This window comes from Belonocnema kinseyi, chromosome 2 (assembly GCF_010883055.1).
Source record: "Belonocnema kinseyi isolate 2016_QV_RU_SX_M_011 chromosome 2, B_treatae_v1, whole genome shotgun sequence".
NCBI lineage: Eukaryota > Metazoa > Arthropoda > Insecta > Hymenoptera > Cynipidae > Belonocnema > Belonocnema kinseyi.
The window spans coordinates 122,193,527-122,210,287 of NC_046658.1; the positions used below are offsets into that span (position 1 = coordinate 122,193,527).

At 28.0% G+C, this 16,761-nt stretch overlaps 1 protein-coding gene across 4 annotated transcripts in view; it reads left to right on the forward strand.

Annotated features, from left to right (window-relative positions):
• The first annotated feature begins 11,433 nt into the window (after positions 1-11,433).
• The window catches only part of LOC117167496 (GMP synthase [glutamine-hydrolyzing]), a 50,096-nt gene continuing 44,768 nt past the window's right edge, over positions 11,434-16,761 (forward strand). Inside the window, exon 1 of one of the 4 annotated variants that reach the window (XM_033352480.1) lies at positions 11,434-11,573. Coding sequence is in view for 1 of the 4 variants with exons in the window: in XM_033352479.1 (XP_033208370.1) it covers positions 12,199-12,237 (39 nt within the window). In the remaining 3 variants the exon portion in view is untranslated. Of the gene's footprint in view, positions 11,574-11,718; positions 12,076-12,145; positions 12,238-12,530; positions 12,606-16,761 lie in introns of those variants that run through there. The other 3 variants (XM_033352481.1, XM_033352479.1, XM_033352482.1) reach the window with 3 other exon arrangements.

Below are 16,761 nucleotides of genomic sequence, written 5' to 3' on the forward strand. Positions count from 1 at the left end.
TATTTTGTTAAAAATGCCTCTTTTTTGGTAGAAATTAATTTCCTTGGTTCGAAATTCAACTTTTTATTCTAAGTTTTATCTAGTCGAGTTGAAGATTCATAATTTTAGTTGTAAATTCATCACTTTGTTTGAACATGTAACAATTTTTTCAAATAAGTTTCATTTTTAATTAAAAATTAATTGTTCTTTTTTGACTGAAAGTGTAATTATTCTAATTGAATTTTCCATTATTTTAATTAAACATTCATCTCTTTGGTTCGAGACTCAACTATTATAGTTAGGAATTCATCATTTTGGGTGAGAATTCATTAGTTTAGTTGAAAATTTTTTTTTATCTTCAAATATAATTAGTCCGTTTGTTGTTAAAAATAGATCTTTTTGGTAGAGAATTAATATTTTTGTCTTAAATTCATTTTTTGGCTTTAAATTCAAGTATTCCAATAAAGTTTTCATCGTTTTAGTAGAAAAATCTTCTTTTTTTATTAAAAATAAAACGATCTGGTTGAAAGTAAAATGCTTTTATTAAAATTAATCTTTTTTTGTTAAAAAATTCTCCTATTCGCCCTGAATATTCCATCATTTAAATTGAAAATACATCACTTTAGTTAAACATTAATTTTGTTTAATATTTCAATTTAAGTTCGTATTTTAAGGTAGAGAATTAACCTTATTGTTTCAAATGCAAGTATTCCAGTTAAATATTCACTATTTTAGTTAAAAAATCATCTTTTTGATTGAAAATAAAATGATTATTGTCTTGCAAGAGAAATTTTTTTTTCAATACATGATTGCGATTTAAAGAAAAATTGTATGGACTTTTTGAAATGTTGTATTCTCGTATATTCTAAATACATACATATAATTATTGAGGGTACTCTTGATCTTTCTATGTTTATTGTTTAAATAACTTACAAATTAAAATGCAATGTTAAATTTTTTTTAAATTGTCTTAAATATTTTTAGAATTTTCGAAAAATAATCGGTATAAGAAATCTAGTGATACATTCTTGAAAGAGAAACAAAATATATCACACATAATTTAGATAATTTTGTTCATATGACATTTAATTTACATATAGAACGTAATTTTGTTTATTGTTAATGAAATTAGTCCCTTCTTATAAAAATGGTAATTTTTTACTTTTTTTTCTTCTTTTGTTATGTTTAAACGAAAACATTTATTTTCGGATTTGCTTCCTTATTTTGTTTTGTTATATTATTTGATATTTTTAAAATATTGTCTTAATTTTTTTCCTGCGTAATATCTGGACAATCACCGTAGTTTAAAAAAAACAATAGTATTTAATGAATTAATGAAAGACAAAATTGCAAGCTCCTGCTGATGGTGTTTTAACTCGCAGCAGTGCATGCCCGGCTGCAGTTAATCTCTGTGTAATGTTGGATTATCTTAGAAAATCAACTTTTTGTACAAATTGGATTTTAAATACAAAATAAAAGTTTGAAATAACTATTTCTTTTTTTAATTTACTTTCTTCAAGGCAACATATATAATTAATATTGAGATACTTGAACAAATTAAAAAAGATGTTTGCAGATTTAAAATATGTTAAATCAAAATTTCAACGAGAAAGATCATTTTCAGCCAAATAGTCGTCTTTTCAATAAAAAAAGATGAATTTACAAAAAAATGCAATGCATAATTGATTTTTCAATCAAAAAATATTTTACTTTCAAAGAAAAAACAGTTGAACTCTTCTCAAAAAGACGAATTGTCAACAAAATAGTTTATTTTAAACAAAATATTTGAATTTCTAAGCAAATAGATGGTTTCATGTATTTTCTACTAAAATTATTAGTCTCTAACGAACAAAACAATTCATACATTCTTCATGAAAAGAAATTAATTTTTAGCTAACATAGTAAATATTTTCAACCAAAAAATGATGATCTTTAAAAAAAAAAGAAGAAGTTAAACTTATAAGAAACAAGTTATCAAATTTTCAGTAAAATAATTTGTAATTTTTACGAAAAATGTAACAGTAAGAATTTTCAACGAACAGTTAATTTTAATCGAAATAGTTGAATTTTCAACCAAATAAATGAATATTCTATCAATAAGATTATTTTTCTATCCATTTTTTAAAGTATGCTTCCAAATATAATTTTTCAAAGTAAGTAATCATTCTAAACTTTTTCTGGAAAATCTACATTTTTCTTCAGAAGCCTTTTTAAATTTTTAAATATCCTTAAAATCTTCCATATTTTAAAAATTCTTTTTAGAAATGTTTTTAAATTTTCTTAAGAAATTAATTTTTGGTAGTAAAAAAACATTTCAAATTTTTGCAGGAATCCTGAGATTTTTTTATAACTTTGAAACACTTAAATATTCTTAAAAACCTTCCTATTTCGAAATCTTCAAAAATCTACATTTTAAACATTTGTTTGAAATCTTCTCAAGAATCAAATTATGGTCGATTCTTTTAATGCTTCTAATTTTTCACACTTATTCGCATGTTTTCTAACATTTTTTAAAAATCTGTGAAAATTAACAAATTGCCTTCAAATCTTCCTCATTTTCTTCCAAATTTTTAGAAATGTGTTGAAATGTTTTGAAACCTTTTTTAATTTTTTTGAAAAATTAATTTTTCATGATATATCATCAGAAAAGACTTTTTTTACGAAATCTTCAAAAATCTACATTTTTTTCAAAATTTTATTTGAAATCCTCTCAAGAATGAAATTATTTTCGAATCGTTTCAAAAGTTTCAAGTATGGTTTGGAATATTTCTCTTTGCTTAAACTTAATCTCTTTGGTCGAAACTTCGTTTTTTCTTTTGTTGAAATTTTATGTATTATTAGGTTGAAAACGCAACTAATTGGTTGCAAGTTGAATTTTTTTTATTATTTGGTTTTTGAAGCACAGTCGTCATTTTAATCTAGGAATTTAACAATTCCGTTTTTTGTTGAAAGTTTATATTTTTTTAATGAAAATTCAACAGTTTGATTAAAATTTCATGTATTTTGTTTCAAAATCGTCTTTCTTGGTAAATAATTGATCTTCTTGATTGAAAACTTACATTTTTTTCGTTGAACATTCGTCTTTTTAGGTTGAAAAACTATTTGGTCGAATATTAACTTTTTTGTTAAAAATCCATATTTTTGGTTTAAAATTTCAAATATTTTATAGAAAATTTAATTGTTCGGTTGAACATTCGTCTTTTGGAATTGACAATTCATCTTACATGCTTCAAATTTCCTCTACCATGGTTGAAATTGTAGATTTCTTTATTAAAAATCTAACTATTTGGTTAAGTATGCAACTGTTTTTGGTTGAAATATAATCTTTTCTGTTTGAAAATACGATCGTTTAGTTGAAAATTGTTGGACTTATTAATTATAACTGTTTGGTCCAACGTCTGATGTTCATATGCCTCTTACTGTCAGTCACACCTTTTTGTATATTGTATTAATAAATCGCTTTATTCATTCTGTAAACTGCGTCTATGTCATGTTTGCATGTTGCCTAATATTTTCAAACAGGTTGTGGGCCCAGAACGCATAGAAAAAATAGATAAATATAAACTTTTGATGAGATCAAGACTCGAGTGAATTTCTTTTTTGATGTTGGCTTCTGTTTGCGAAGAGTTCGAAAGCACATCATCAGGATGATAGCGATCGGTGTAAGATTTGAAGTTCTCAATCAGAATTATAACATTTGACATATTATGACACTTGGGAACTTTAAATACGTGCAATTCTCATTAAGAACGACGCATGGGATTATGTAAGTGACAGAAATGTTTAACCCGAGGTTGTGGAAGGCAATGTAACTTCTCAACAAGAAGCAGATAGATTGGAAGAAGCTGATCTGAAAGCGCAATCGGACATTGCGCTTGCAATCAGTTCCACTGAAAATAAGCAAATGAAAGTTTGTGAATCCGATCAAATTAGAGAATATTTATCAATTTAAGGGTCCAGCGCTAAAAGTTGGGCTCTTAAATAACTTTATATCCGTGAAAATGCGAGATGATGACGACAGGCAAAAACATTCTAGTGATTTTTTCAGTACAGTAGATAAGTTGACAGAATTTGCAGTTCGCTGTTTTGCTTCTGCGCAGTTTGCTTCGAATGAAAATTTCGGAAGAATTTGATGATCGAAAAGAAACAAGTCAAAATCCAGTACAGAGTGCGATGGCTGTGGAAAAATTTGGGAACAAAAGCAAACAAAATGAGCATAGTAAATGTGGAAAAGGATTAAAATCAATAGCCTCACAGCAACTAGCGACACGTAACTTTCCTCGATTACACTTTTGATCCATTTTCGCGAACGAATTGAGATCGTTGCACATATGGGATGTGCAGTTTTTCACCCACTGTCAAACACCAAGCATCACAATCCACACTATTATTGGGAAAACGCACTATGAAAACCGCGAAAAAAGTGGATGGTGAGAGAAAAGTGATAACATTGAGTGACACTTTGTATATTCCAGACCTGCACACAACCAAGCAAACAAGTTCTGTAACTGTTCCAGATCAAAAAAGAAACTGTGTTCTATAACAATTGTTACAAGATGGTGACAGAACTGTTCTAGAACAAAAAGGTAACAGCGTTCTAGAACACTGTGACAAAATTGTGACTGAACTGTTCTAGAACAAAAAGGTAACAGTGTTCTAAAACACTTTGAAAAAATTGTGACAGAACTGTTCTCGAACTATGTGACAGCACTGTTCTGTAACAGTTTCTATGGAATTGTTCTATAACAAACTGATCACAGACGCTCTATAATATTTGTTTTAAGTTTATTTTAGAACTCACCGTAACAATGTTTTATCGAAGTTCTGTAACCCTGTTACAAGTGTATTCTAGAACAAATTAGGAACAAATATTAGTTCGCCAACGCTATGGTCGACCTGACCCTTGTGAATATCCCTAATGTGGATATACCGGACGTATAATTTTTGTTAGTCAGGACTGCGATACGCGCTATACTGGATCAAAATATATCCATGGGTATATCAATATTTTCGCCTGGCAGAATATTCCGACGGGTTATTCCTGGAATAGCTCGGGACAATGCTCGCATGTTCGTAACCTGTTCTAGAACACGTTCTTTTGTGTTCTAGAACAGTTACAAATCTCTTCTGTAACCATGTTTGCTGGGAAATCTCGTTTCGATCGGGAAAATTACTGATAAGGTACAAAATGTCCTATTCAGTAAAACCAAGACCGAGGTTATTAATCGCGACGGAAGTGTATTACTTACTGACAAACGTGAAAATGATTTGAATTTCCTCCGAGATTTAACTTGACCCGAGTGCAAGAATATTTTCGAAGCAGATGTTTCAGAAGGGATTCCGAAGAAAAATTCTCTAGAAGACTGGCACATTTACAGTAGACAGCTGAAGGTTCAATCTCTTCGTCGGGCTATTATGACGGGATCTAATACAGGAATCGGCGTCAAGGGCATCAATGAAGATTTTGAATGTAGTGTTTATCTCCAGCGGAAGATGTATCGCGCACCTTTTCGTAAGGCATCCGAAAGAGTGACAAAAGTGAAGGAGCTCATTCGCTCTGACGTTTACTGTCCGACGCGGTTTTCTTTACATGCAAAGAAGCGTTATTTTGTCACTTTCATCGACGATTCATCCAGGTGGTGTTAGGTATAATTTATCAGCCACGAGAATCAGGTAATGCATGAATTTGACATTTTCAGAGCTTTGGTGGACATGCAGCAGGGAAAAAAGGTAAAATTTTTACAATCTGATAACGGACAGAAGTATGACAATGAAACTTTAGATGAATGATTAAAAAGAACGTAATATCACCACGACGGTTGACTACCTTTCAAGAAAGAGGAAAGCGGGGTTCCTGAGAGACGAAATAGAACGTTGATGGAAATGGCCAGGTGCTTGCTAATACAATCAGGGTTGCCACCAACGTTCTGCACGGAAACTGCATCAATGCAGCAAATTTTATCCGCAACAGATCACCAGCGAATAAACTAAATGGAAGAACTCCGTATGAGCCAAAATCAAGGAAAGTAATTTTCGTGGGATACAGCTTGGAATCGAAAGGATACAGGATTTGGGTGCCAGAAGAAAGAAGATTCGAAATATCAAGAGACGTGAGTTTCCAGGATGAAATTTCTGTCCGTTTGGTCAAGGACTGCGAAGATTTTCGCCCGGAAAAGAACGACTTTTGCAAGTCGTCAAATTCACCGAAAAAAAATCAACGAAGCTGAGGACAATGAAACGTTTATCGAGATTGATCTTGCTAATAAACAAGATTCTGGCAACCAAGTCAATGAAGAAGAATGGTACAATGTTTAGGATTTTCCAGGTTTCCCTGCAGATGATCCGGTGGTTGTTACCAGACGAGGTAGAACGCGCTTGAAATGGATAGCCGAGAATCAGAAGAATGGATGGCGGCTATGGCGGGTGAAGTGAATTCGATTCTTATGAAGGACACGTGGAGTCTGTTGGATATATCCCAAGCATCGAATGTCATTGGTAGTCGTTTTGTATTACGTATTAAATTCTGACTTTATCCGAAGCGACGAGAGACTTTATCAAACAAAAATCGTACATTATAGATATCCTTCAGCGATTCGAGATGGAAGAGTGCAACCCTCTAGCAAGCCCTTTGGATGTTGGTACGAAGGTCGTCAAAGGTGACGCGTGGTCCGAACAGAAGTTGAGAAACCCCTTTATCGGGAATTAATCAGATTCCTGCTGTATCTGTCAGTGGCAACACACCAGTTTGTTGACTCAATTCAATGCTTGTTTCAACAAGATACAGCGAAATGCAGCGAAGAGGATACTTTCGTACTTAAAAGGCACGGATGATTACATATGGCGATAAACGAAGCGACCAAGGAAGCCATTCATCTCAGACGTGTTTTACTGGAGCTTGGAGAATCTGATAACGAGGCAATCAAGTTGTTAGTTGACAATTAGAGTACACAGAGGCTAGCTACCAGTTCAGTATACCAGGCACGAACTAAGCGCATATCGACATGTTCATGAGATTGTTGAATCGAGTGAGATAGTTTTGGCACACCGTGGTATCTGATAACATGCCTGCCGACGTGTTAACCAAGGCCTTAACGAAACCAAAACAGGAGCAGTGTATTCGTCTCCTGGGAATATTGAAGATACCAATTTTAAATTTAGAGGTTGTCTCAAGGGGAAGTGTTGAACTTATCAATTATAGCTCTTTAGTTCAACCTCTGATGTTCATTTGTCTGTTACTGCCAGTTGATTCTAGATCGCGGTACGGCAAACACCTTTTATATTGCAATAATAAATGACTTTGTTTTTTATTTAAACCGCGTTTATTTCTTGCGTGCATGTTATCTATAATCTTTAAGAATAAAAATCCATCTTCGTAAGTTGAAAATTCAACTATTTTGTTAAAATTACAACTGTTTTGTTGAAAATTTAACTATTTTGTTAATTTAACCTTTATGGCTGGAAATTTCACCTTTTATGGTAAAAATTTATTTTTTTGTGTTGAAAATTCATCTTTCTTGGTGGTAAATGAATTTTGTTATTGAAAATTCAAGTCTTGTTGAAAATTCATCTTTTTTGGTTAAAAAATGTTTTGGTGGAAAATTAACTTTTTTGCTGAATATTCATATTTTCAGTTTGAAAATTCAACTGTTTTGTAGAATATTCGTCTTTTTAGCATAAAAATTACACATTTTAGATGAAATTATTTTTCTTCATGGGCTGGAAAATATTAGTTAAGAAACTGAACTATTTTTTTGAAAAATTGTTGTGCTTTTTTGGTTAAAAATTAATTTTTCAACTGAAAATATTACTTCATTTTTTGGTTGAAAATTTATCATTCTTGGTGGAAAATTCATTTATTCTTTTAAAAATACATCTTCTTGTAGAAAATTAATCTCTATGGTTGAAAATTCATCTTTTTGGTCGAAATATCATCTTTTCGGTGGAAAATCCAACTATTGAGTTCAAATTTATTTTTTTGGTTATAGATTGTTATTTTTAGTTGAAAGTTCATGTATTTTATTAAAAATTCGTCTTTATGGTCGAAAATTCAAACATTTGGTTCCAAATTTAATTTTTTGGTTAAAGATTGATGATTTTCGTTAAAAATTCGTTTCGTTTGTTAAAAATGTAACTGATTTGTTAAAAATTCATTGATATATTGATGATTCATTATTTTAACACAATAAGCTTTTTTGGTTGAAACTTTAACTATTTTTTGGAAAATTGAACTTTTTTAGTTGAAAATTCATGTGTTATGTTAAAATTAGTCTTTTTTATAGAAAATTAATCTTCATTGTTGAAAATTCGTACTTTTGGTCAAAAATTCAACAATTTGGTTCAAAATTAATTTTTTTCTTTATTAAAGACTGCTCATTTTAGTTGCAATTTTTTACTTTGGTTACAAATGTAACTGATTTGTTGAAAATTCTTTATTCTATTGATGATTTATCATTTTGATTCAATAACATGTTTTTGGTTAAAAATTTAACTGGTTTGTTGAAAATTCGTTTTTAATTGGTTGAAAATTAATTTGGTTCCAAATTCATTTGTTTAGTTCAAGATTTTTTATTTTGGTTGGAAATTCATTTCTTTGTTTAAACCTGTAACTGTTCTGTTAAGAATTCCTCTTTTTTTAGATAGTTAGTCTTTTCAGTTCAAAATTGATCTTTTTGGTAAAAAAATTCCACGCTTTGGTTGAAAATTAATTTATTTTTTAAGATTTATAATTTTAGTTACAAAATCTTTTATTTGATTAAAAATGTAACTGATTTGTTGAAAAATCGTTATTTAACTTACGATATATATTTTAATTCAATAACCTTTTTTGTTTAAAAAATTAACTATTTTGTTAGAAATTTGTTTTTAATTGGTTGAAAATTCATGTTCAACTAAAAATTAACCTATTACATTTTGAAATTTTCGTTTTCCTTTTGGAAATTCATGTATTTTGTTGAAAGTTAATTTCTTTGGCTAAACATTGAATTCTTTTTTAGTATAACTTCGTCTTTTATGATTGAAAATTTATCTTTTTGAGCAAAATTTTAACAATTTGGTTCAAAATTAATTTGTTTATTTGTTAAAGACTGCTCATTTTAGTTGCAATTTTTTACTTTGGTTACAAATGTAACTCTTTTTTTGAAAATTCTTTATTTTATTGATGATTTATCATTTTAATTCAATAACATGTTTTTGGTAAAAAGTTTAATTGGTTTGTTGAAAATTCGGTTTTAATTGGTTGAAAATTAATTCGGTTCCAAATTTATTTGTTTGGTTCAAGATTTCTTATATTGTTTTGAAATTAATTTCTTTGTTTAAACTTGTAACTGTTCTGTTAAAAATTCATCTTTTTTTTTAGATAGTCTTTTCAGTTGAAAATTGATCTTGTTGGTAAAAAAATTCAACGCTTTGGTTGAAAATTAATTTATTTTTTAAGATTTATAATTTTAGTTACAAAATCTTTTCTTTGGGTAAAAATGTAACTGATTTGTTGAAAAGCCGTTATTTAACTTACGATATATTATTTTAATTCAATAACCTTTTTTTTAAATTAACTAGTTTTTTTAAAATTTGTTTTTAGTTGATTAAAAATTCATGTTCAACTAAAAATTAACCTATTCCATTTTGAATTTTTTGTTTTCTTTTTGAAAATTCATGTATTTTGTTGAAAGTTAATTTCTTTGGATAAATATTGAATTCTTTTTTAGTATAACTTAATCTTTTATGATTGAAAATTTATCTTGTATATATTCATTTATTGTGTTAAACAGTTATCTTTTTTGTTAAAAATTAATCTTTATGCGGTTGAAAGTTCATTTTTTTCAAAAATTCAACTATTTAGTCAAAACCATTTTTCTGGTTGAAGATTCATCATTTTAGTTGAAAATTCTTTTGTTTCTTTAAAACAGTATCTAATTTTGTTAAAAGACTATTTTTTATGGTTCATGATTTTAATCCTATAATCTTTTTTTTTAATTTAACTATTTTGTTACCCCTCATTAAAATTCGTGTTTAATTTACTGAAAATTTATTTATTGTCTAAAAATTAAACCATTCCATTTTTTATTGAAAATTTACTTTTTTGTCGAAATTGTTTAGTTGAAAATGTAATGGACCTGTTAAAAATTAATTATTTTATTACTGATTTATCATTTTAATTCAATAAACTTTTGTTTGTTGAAAATGTAACTATTTTGTTTAAAATTCGTTTTTAATTGATTAAGACCATGTGATGAGTCGGTCACGTGACCAGATTCCTACCTTACCACCACTTTTTTTATTTCCCAACTTATTATCATACGAAAAGCCACATCGAGTTGAAAATTTGGGATACTCAACAAGAAGCACTAAGAATGGTGGGTTTGGTCGTAAATTTCTATAATTATGAACAAAGTTTTTTGTTGTAAATAATTTTTTTTTTTGCTTTTTTCATAATTATTAAAATTTAGAACCAGACCCACCTTTCTTAGTGCTTTTTATTTATTATCCTAAATTTCCAAATCTGGAATGTAGTCACCTGACCCTCTCGTCACATGGCTTTAAAAATTAGTTTGTTGAATAAAAATCTAACTTCCCCTTTGGATTGAAAACTTTTCCTTTTTGGTTAAAAAATCATGTATTTTATTGAATGATAATTTCTTTGGCTAAATATTGAACTATCTTGTTGAAAATTCGATTTCAATCTTTTGAAAATTAATTTTTCAATCCAAAATTGAACTATTCAATTTTGGTTTAAAAATTCTCTTTTTTATTTGAAAATTCGTGAATAGGTCATCTAAAAATATAAGTGATTTGTTAAAAATGCATGTATTTAGTTGAAAATTCTTTTTTTTAGTAGAAAATTAATGTTTATGGATGAAAATTTATATTTTGGTCAAAAGTTCAACTATTTAGTTCAATTTTTTTTTTGTTTTAAGATTCCTCATTTTAGTTGAAAATTAATCGCTCTCGTTAAAAATTTAATTGATTTGTTAAAAAAAAAATTTTATGATTCATCATTTTTATTCAACCATCTTTTTTTTTTTTTTTTGAAAAATTAACTAATTTGTTAAAAATTCGTTTTCAATTGGTTAAAAATTAATTTTTCAAATAAAAATTCAACTATTCCATTTCTGTTTGAAATTTTATCTTTTTTTGGATGAAAATTAATAAATTTTGTAAAAAGTTCGTCTTTTTGGTAGAAAATAATTTGAATTGTTAAATTGGTGGTGAGAAATTAGAGTTTAAAGGTGGTGAGAAGTAGAAAATCATCCTGATTTTCGGACGAAACAATCTGGTCACCCAATAAATTTAACGTAATTTAATCGAATTTAATATTAAAACGAAATTTTAATTTTTTGCGCCTTAACTCGGACGGGGTCGTGACAGCTGTCGGTAAAAAAGAAACGTGCTTGCGCGTGATTGTGCGCGCAGCAGGCAGTGGACCACGAAAGACAAATCACGGAACGAGGTTGGCCTTCTCTAATTCTAGTTAATCATAGGCATGCATTGTCGTGAATGGCCGCCTTATCCAGTTTGTGCACCCTCTGTTTTCCCGTAATTAGTTTTGCTTCGTTCAGAGGCTCGTACGCGAGGTGCAGCCCAACTGATTTGTCTCGGTGAGTGATTGTTGCTAATCATTCTCTTTCAATTTGCGACCCGTCATCGTGACAGTTCGAATGCCATTCAGATGTTTCTCTCGGGAACGTGCTCCGGTGCTCGCCAACTTACGGCCGGTCGTTTATTTCTTTGCCACGGGATCTTCAATATAGCAGTCTCACGTGGTTCAAAATCGAATCGCCTCTAGCGCTCATTTTCTCCCCTTCATCGTGAATCCAAGGATTGCTCCGAAATACTGCTCCAAAATAACTGTGTGCATTATGCTCTCGTCGGAGCTTATTATGGCACACTTTCTTCCCACTTCTGCTTCTTCTGACTCTTGAAAATTTTTCGGTTTTAATCAGTGCGGAGAAAATGCAGTCCCAGGGACACTTCAGTCAGTCTCGAAGTGTCATCGGTGCCTTGACAATTTTCAGTCAGTGACGTTTTCAACCCTGCTACTTTGTGTATCGGGCTATTTAATTTTAGAAGCCAATTACGATTCAGGATTCAATCTGATAGGTACCACCACAACACGTCGCTTTATTTATGTAATTTTTCACTTCTGGTTTTGAGACTGCTTGTATTTCTTTTCTAAAGGACACAGCAGTGTCATTTCTGGGCATAACCTAACGCGATTTTCTGATGAGGCGTCTCGTACAAGAAACGTGCGGAGTGATTACTGTAATTAGAAATTCCGAAAGATTTTACGGGTCCTTGTCCTTTTTTGTGAAAAGGTTTTCTCGCATGCTGATTTTGCTGATATTTTCTTTCTCTTTGTTGGTATTACTAAGTCATCATGGTCATCAGACACTCAAAAACAAGTGTTTTAAGCTTATTTCATTCTAATTCAAATCACTTCGTATAGATCATTTCATTCTTATATTCAATTTTGCTTTATAGTTATTTTAATTTAAGTTTTTTTTTTATAATTATTTGCTGACTCCGATTCTAATCTAATTTTTTTAAAGTTATTGTATTTTTATTTCGATGCAAGTTAAAAAAAGTACGAGTTCAGATCAGTCAAGGAAAATTAAATCCTAGTTTTGGGAGTAAGTTTAATAACGTAACTTATTAAATGTTATTCTTTTGGAGTATATGACCAATGATACGCGATATTCCATGGATATCATACTAGATTATTTTTCTTCATTTCTCCTTGTTAGTGTTTAAGAAAAAATCTTGCTTGTAACTCGATCCACTTGATAACCCACGAGGTACGGATTACAAAAGCAGACAAAAAATCTATAATCGTTTTTATTCATTCTGATAAACATAATTCATTCATTACACTATCTCACTTTATGATTTACGAAATGTTAATAATTATTGTCAAAGTATATACAAAAAATGTATTGTCTCATTTTTTTAGATTATATTGTTATTTTTCATAAAATAATTATATTTTTTGACCTAAAATTTTTATCATTTTGTTCTCAAAAAATTCGCTGACGAATAATTTTTACTAACTCTAATCTGCATTCTATAAAAAAGAGGAAATAATCTCAGAAACAATACTGCCGTCAAAATTTTGTTTAGTTTGAAAAATATTTAAACTTTTTTTATTTTTAGGCTCGGCAAGAGTTCAAATTTTTTTTTAACAAATTCATCTCTGAAGTTTATTTCCTCAGCTTTTGCAATTATTAATGAAAATGTAGAATTATAAAACGCCATGTCCTTTTTTGCATTGCTCTAAGTTAAAAAAAACGCAACTTTTTAGTGCATAATTAATATGGACAACCTAAGTTCAAATTATGATTAACAATTTAAAAATATATATTTAACCTTAGAAGTAACCATCGGAATATATTCAATAATTCGCCAAAAACTCAATTAATTCTGTTAAGTTGTTGACTTAAGACTTTAATTATCAATAGTTTATTTATGAATATTTTGTGGACATATAATTCTAAGCGAAAATGAATTTTTTGAATCTCATATTTCGCCATGTCGTAAACTATTTTTCCACGTCACCTAAAATGCATGTCGTAATAGTATTAAAATTTGTGCTGATATGATCATGAACATGCATTATATTTTACAAATAAACTTTTTTCGACATTTTGAAACGTTTTTGTATAATATATTATAGTTAAACTTTGAATCTCATTCTCTGATTTTGACAATAAACTATTTTTTCAAAATTAATTTTTTTAGATTAAAGATTCCTCATTTTATTGAAAATTCGTTATTCATTCGTTGATAAATAATTTTTGAGTTAAAAATTAGACAATTCTATTTTTGGTTGCAAATTTATCTATTTTAGTTAAAACTTAATTCCTTTAGCTAAAAATTAAACCATTTTGTTGAAAATTTGTTTTATTGTTACATATTTTCGTTGCATGGGCAGAAAACGAATAATTCTTCATTTTAATTTTTGTTCTAAAATTTAAATACTTTTGTTCTAAAAAATATCTGTAACAAATAATTTTTACTATCTCTAATCTGAATTTAGTTATTTATTTTATTTTTAGAATTATAGGGTTTTTCTCAGCAACAGAAAATCTTGTTGCATCAGGACGAATTCAACTATTTTTTTCAAAATTCATTTTGTAGATTAGAGATTCCTCATTTTCGTGAAAATTCATTTTTAATTCGTTGATAATAAATTTTATAACTAAAATTTGACTTCCATTTTTAGTTAAAAATGTATCTATTTTATTTGAAAGTTCATGTATTTTGTTGGAAATTTGTTTTTTTTTGTTTTTGAAAATTTTCGTCACATGGGAATAAAAGTTAATAATCCTTCATTATAACTTTTTTCTAAAATTTAAATAATTTTGTTGTACAAAAATATCACCAACAAAAACTTTTTACTAAATCTAATCTGTATCCTCCCAAAAAAAGGAAATAATCTTTATTTTTGCTCTAAACATTAAAATTCATGTTCCAAAAAAATATGAAACCAATATTGCCCTGATCTTTTTTTTATGTCAGTAGTTGTAGAAAAAATCCAATTATTTTTAAAACTAGGATTTCTCAAAAAAAAATCCTGTTGAATCAGGGCGAATTTTGACTGTTTGTTACTTAATTTTTGTGTGCAATATCTCAAAAATAGGAATCAATTGTATTTCACTGAGTGATTTATTTCAAAATAATAATTCACATTTTTGGTCAAACATTCAACTATTTGTTTAAAAATTCATTTTTTGAATTAAAGATTCCTCATTTTGTTGAAAATTCATTTTTAATTCGTTGATAAATAATTTTTTAACTAAAAAATTGACTTCTATTTTTGGTGTAAAATTAATTCATTTATCTACAAAATAAACTATTTTTTTTAAATTTGTCTTTTTGTTGAAAATGTTCCTCTCATGGGAATAAAACGCATAATCCTTCATTATAATTTTTGTTCTAAAATTTAAATAAGTTTCTTTCAAAATTGAATTAATTTTGTTCTAAAAAATATCGCCAACAAGAAATGTTTATTAATCTTAATCTGTATCCTTCCAAAAAAAGGAAATAATCTTTATTTTCGCTCTAAACATGGAAATTCATGTTCCAAAAAAGTATAGACTAAAAATCCTTCATTTTGTTGAAAATTCGTTTTCAGTTGGTTGATAAATAATTTTTTAACTAAAAATTCGACTTACATTTTTGATTGCAAATTTATCTATTTCAGTTGAAAGTTACTGTATTTTTTCAAAAGTTAATTTCTTTAGCTAAATATTAAAGTATTCTGTTATATTTTTTTTTAATTTTCATGGCATGGGCATAAAATGAATGATCCTTCATTATAATTTTTGTTCTAAAATTTAAATAATTTTATTCTGAAATAAAAAAAATATATCGCCAACAAATGATTCTAACTAACTCTAATCTTCATCCTCCTAAAAAGAGGAAATTATATCTTTTATTTTCGCTCCAATGATTAAAATTCATGTTCCGAAAAAGTTCAAAAACAATATTTCCCTACAAATCTTATTTATGCCAGTATTTGTAGAAAAATTCGATTTTCTTATGATTATAAGTTTAATATCGCAAAAAAATTTTGTTCGATTCAGGATGAATGTTGACAATTTTTGTTACGTTATTTTCTTATAAAATATCTGAAGAATAAAATCCAGTTTTATTTCACTAAAAGATTTCTTTTGAAATTAAGGAAACGAAAAAAAGTTTAATATAGATTTTGAAAGATACTACAAGAATTTAAATAATTCTAGAAGGATTATACAATTAATGTCTAAAAGAATCCTGTTGTCAATAATAGAAACCCATGGTATTTTATTAAAATATTTATTTCGAAATTTAGAAACGAAAAAAGGATCCAGATGTTGAAAGGTGCTACATGAATTGCAATATTTAAAAAAAAATAGGATTTAGGTTCCGAAAAAAATCTTGTTGAATCAAAACGAATTTAGACCAATTTTGTTATTTTATTTTCTTGTACAGTATCTCAATAATTGGAACAAATTCTATTTCACTAAAATAATTTTTTAACTAAAATTTTGACTATTCCATTTTTGATTGAAAATGTACATATTTCAGTTGAAAGTTAATGTATTTTTTTAAAAGTTAATTTCTTTAGCTAAATATTGAAGTTTTTTTAAATTTTTCATCGCATGGGCATAAAGCGAATAATCCCTCATTATAATTTTTGTTCTAAAATTTAAACAAGTTTGTTCTGAAATTACAAAAAAATCTATCTTCATCCTCCTAAAAAGAGAAAATTAGTTCTACTATTTTCGCTCCAACGATTAAAATTCATGTCCCGAAAAAGTTTAAAAACAATATTACCCAGAAAATTTTATTTTTGTCAATATTTGTAGAAAAATTCAATTTTCTTAGGATTATAAATTTAATATCCCTAAAAAATCTTGTTCGATTCAGGACGACTGTCGAACATTGTTGTTACTTTATTTTCTTGTAAAATATCTCAATAATAAAAAATATTTGTATGTCACTAAAATATTTCTTTCGAAATTTAGGAAATGAAAAGAAAAATATTAATATAGATATTGGAAGATACCACAAGAATTTAAATATATCTAGAGTAATTATACAATTTATTTCGAAATTTCTTTAATAAAATAGGGATTTAGATGTTGAAAGATGCTACAAGAATTTAAATATTTAAAAAAAAGGATTTATGACCCAAAAAATCGTTTTGAATCAAAACGAATATTGACTATTTTTGTCAATTAATTTTCTTGTAAAATGTCTCAATAATAGAAACGAATTCTATTTCACTAAAATATTTATTTCAAA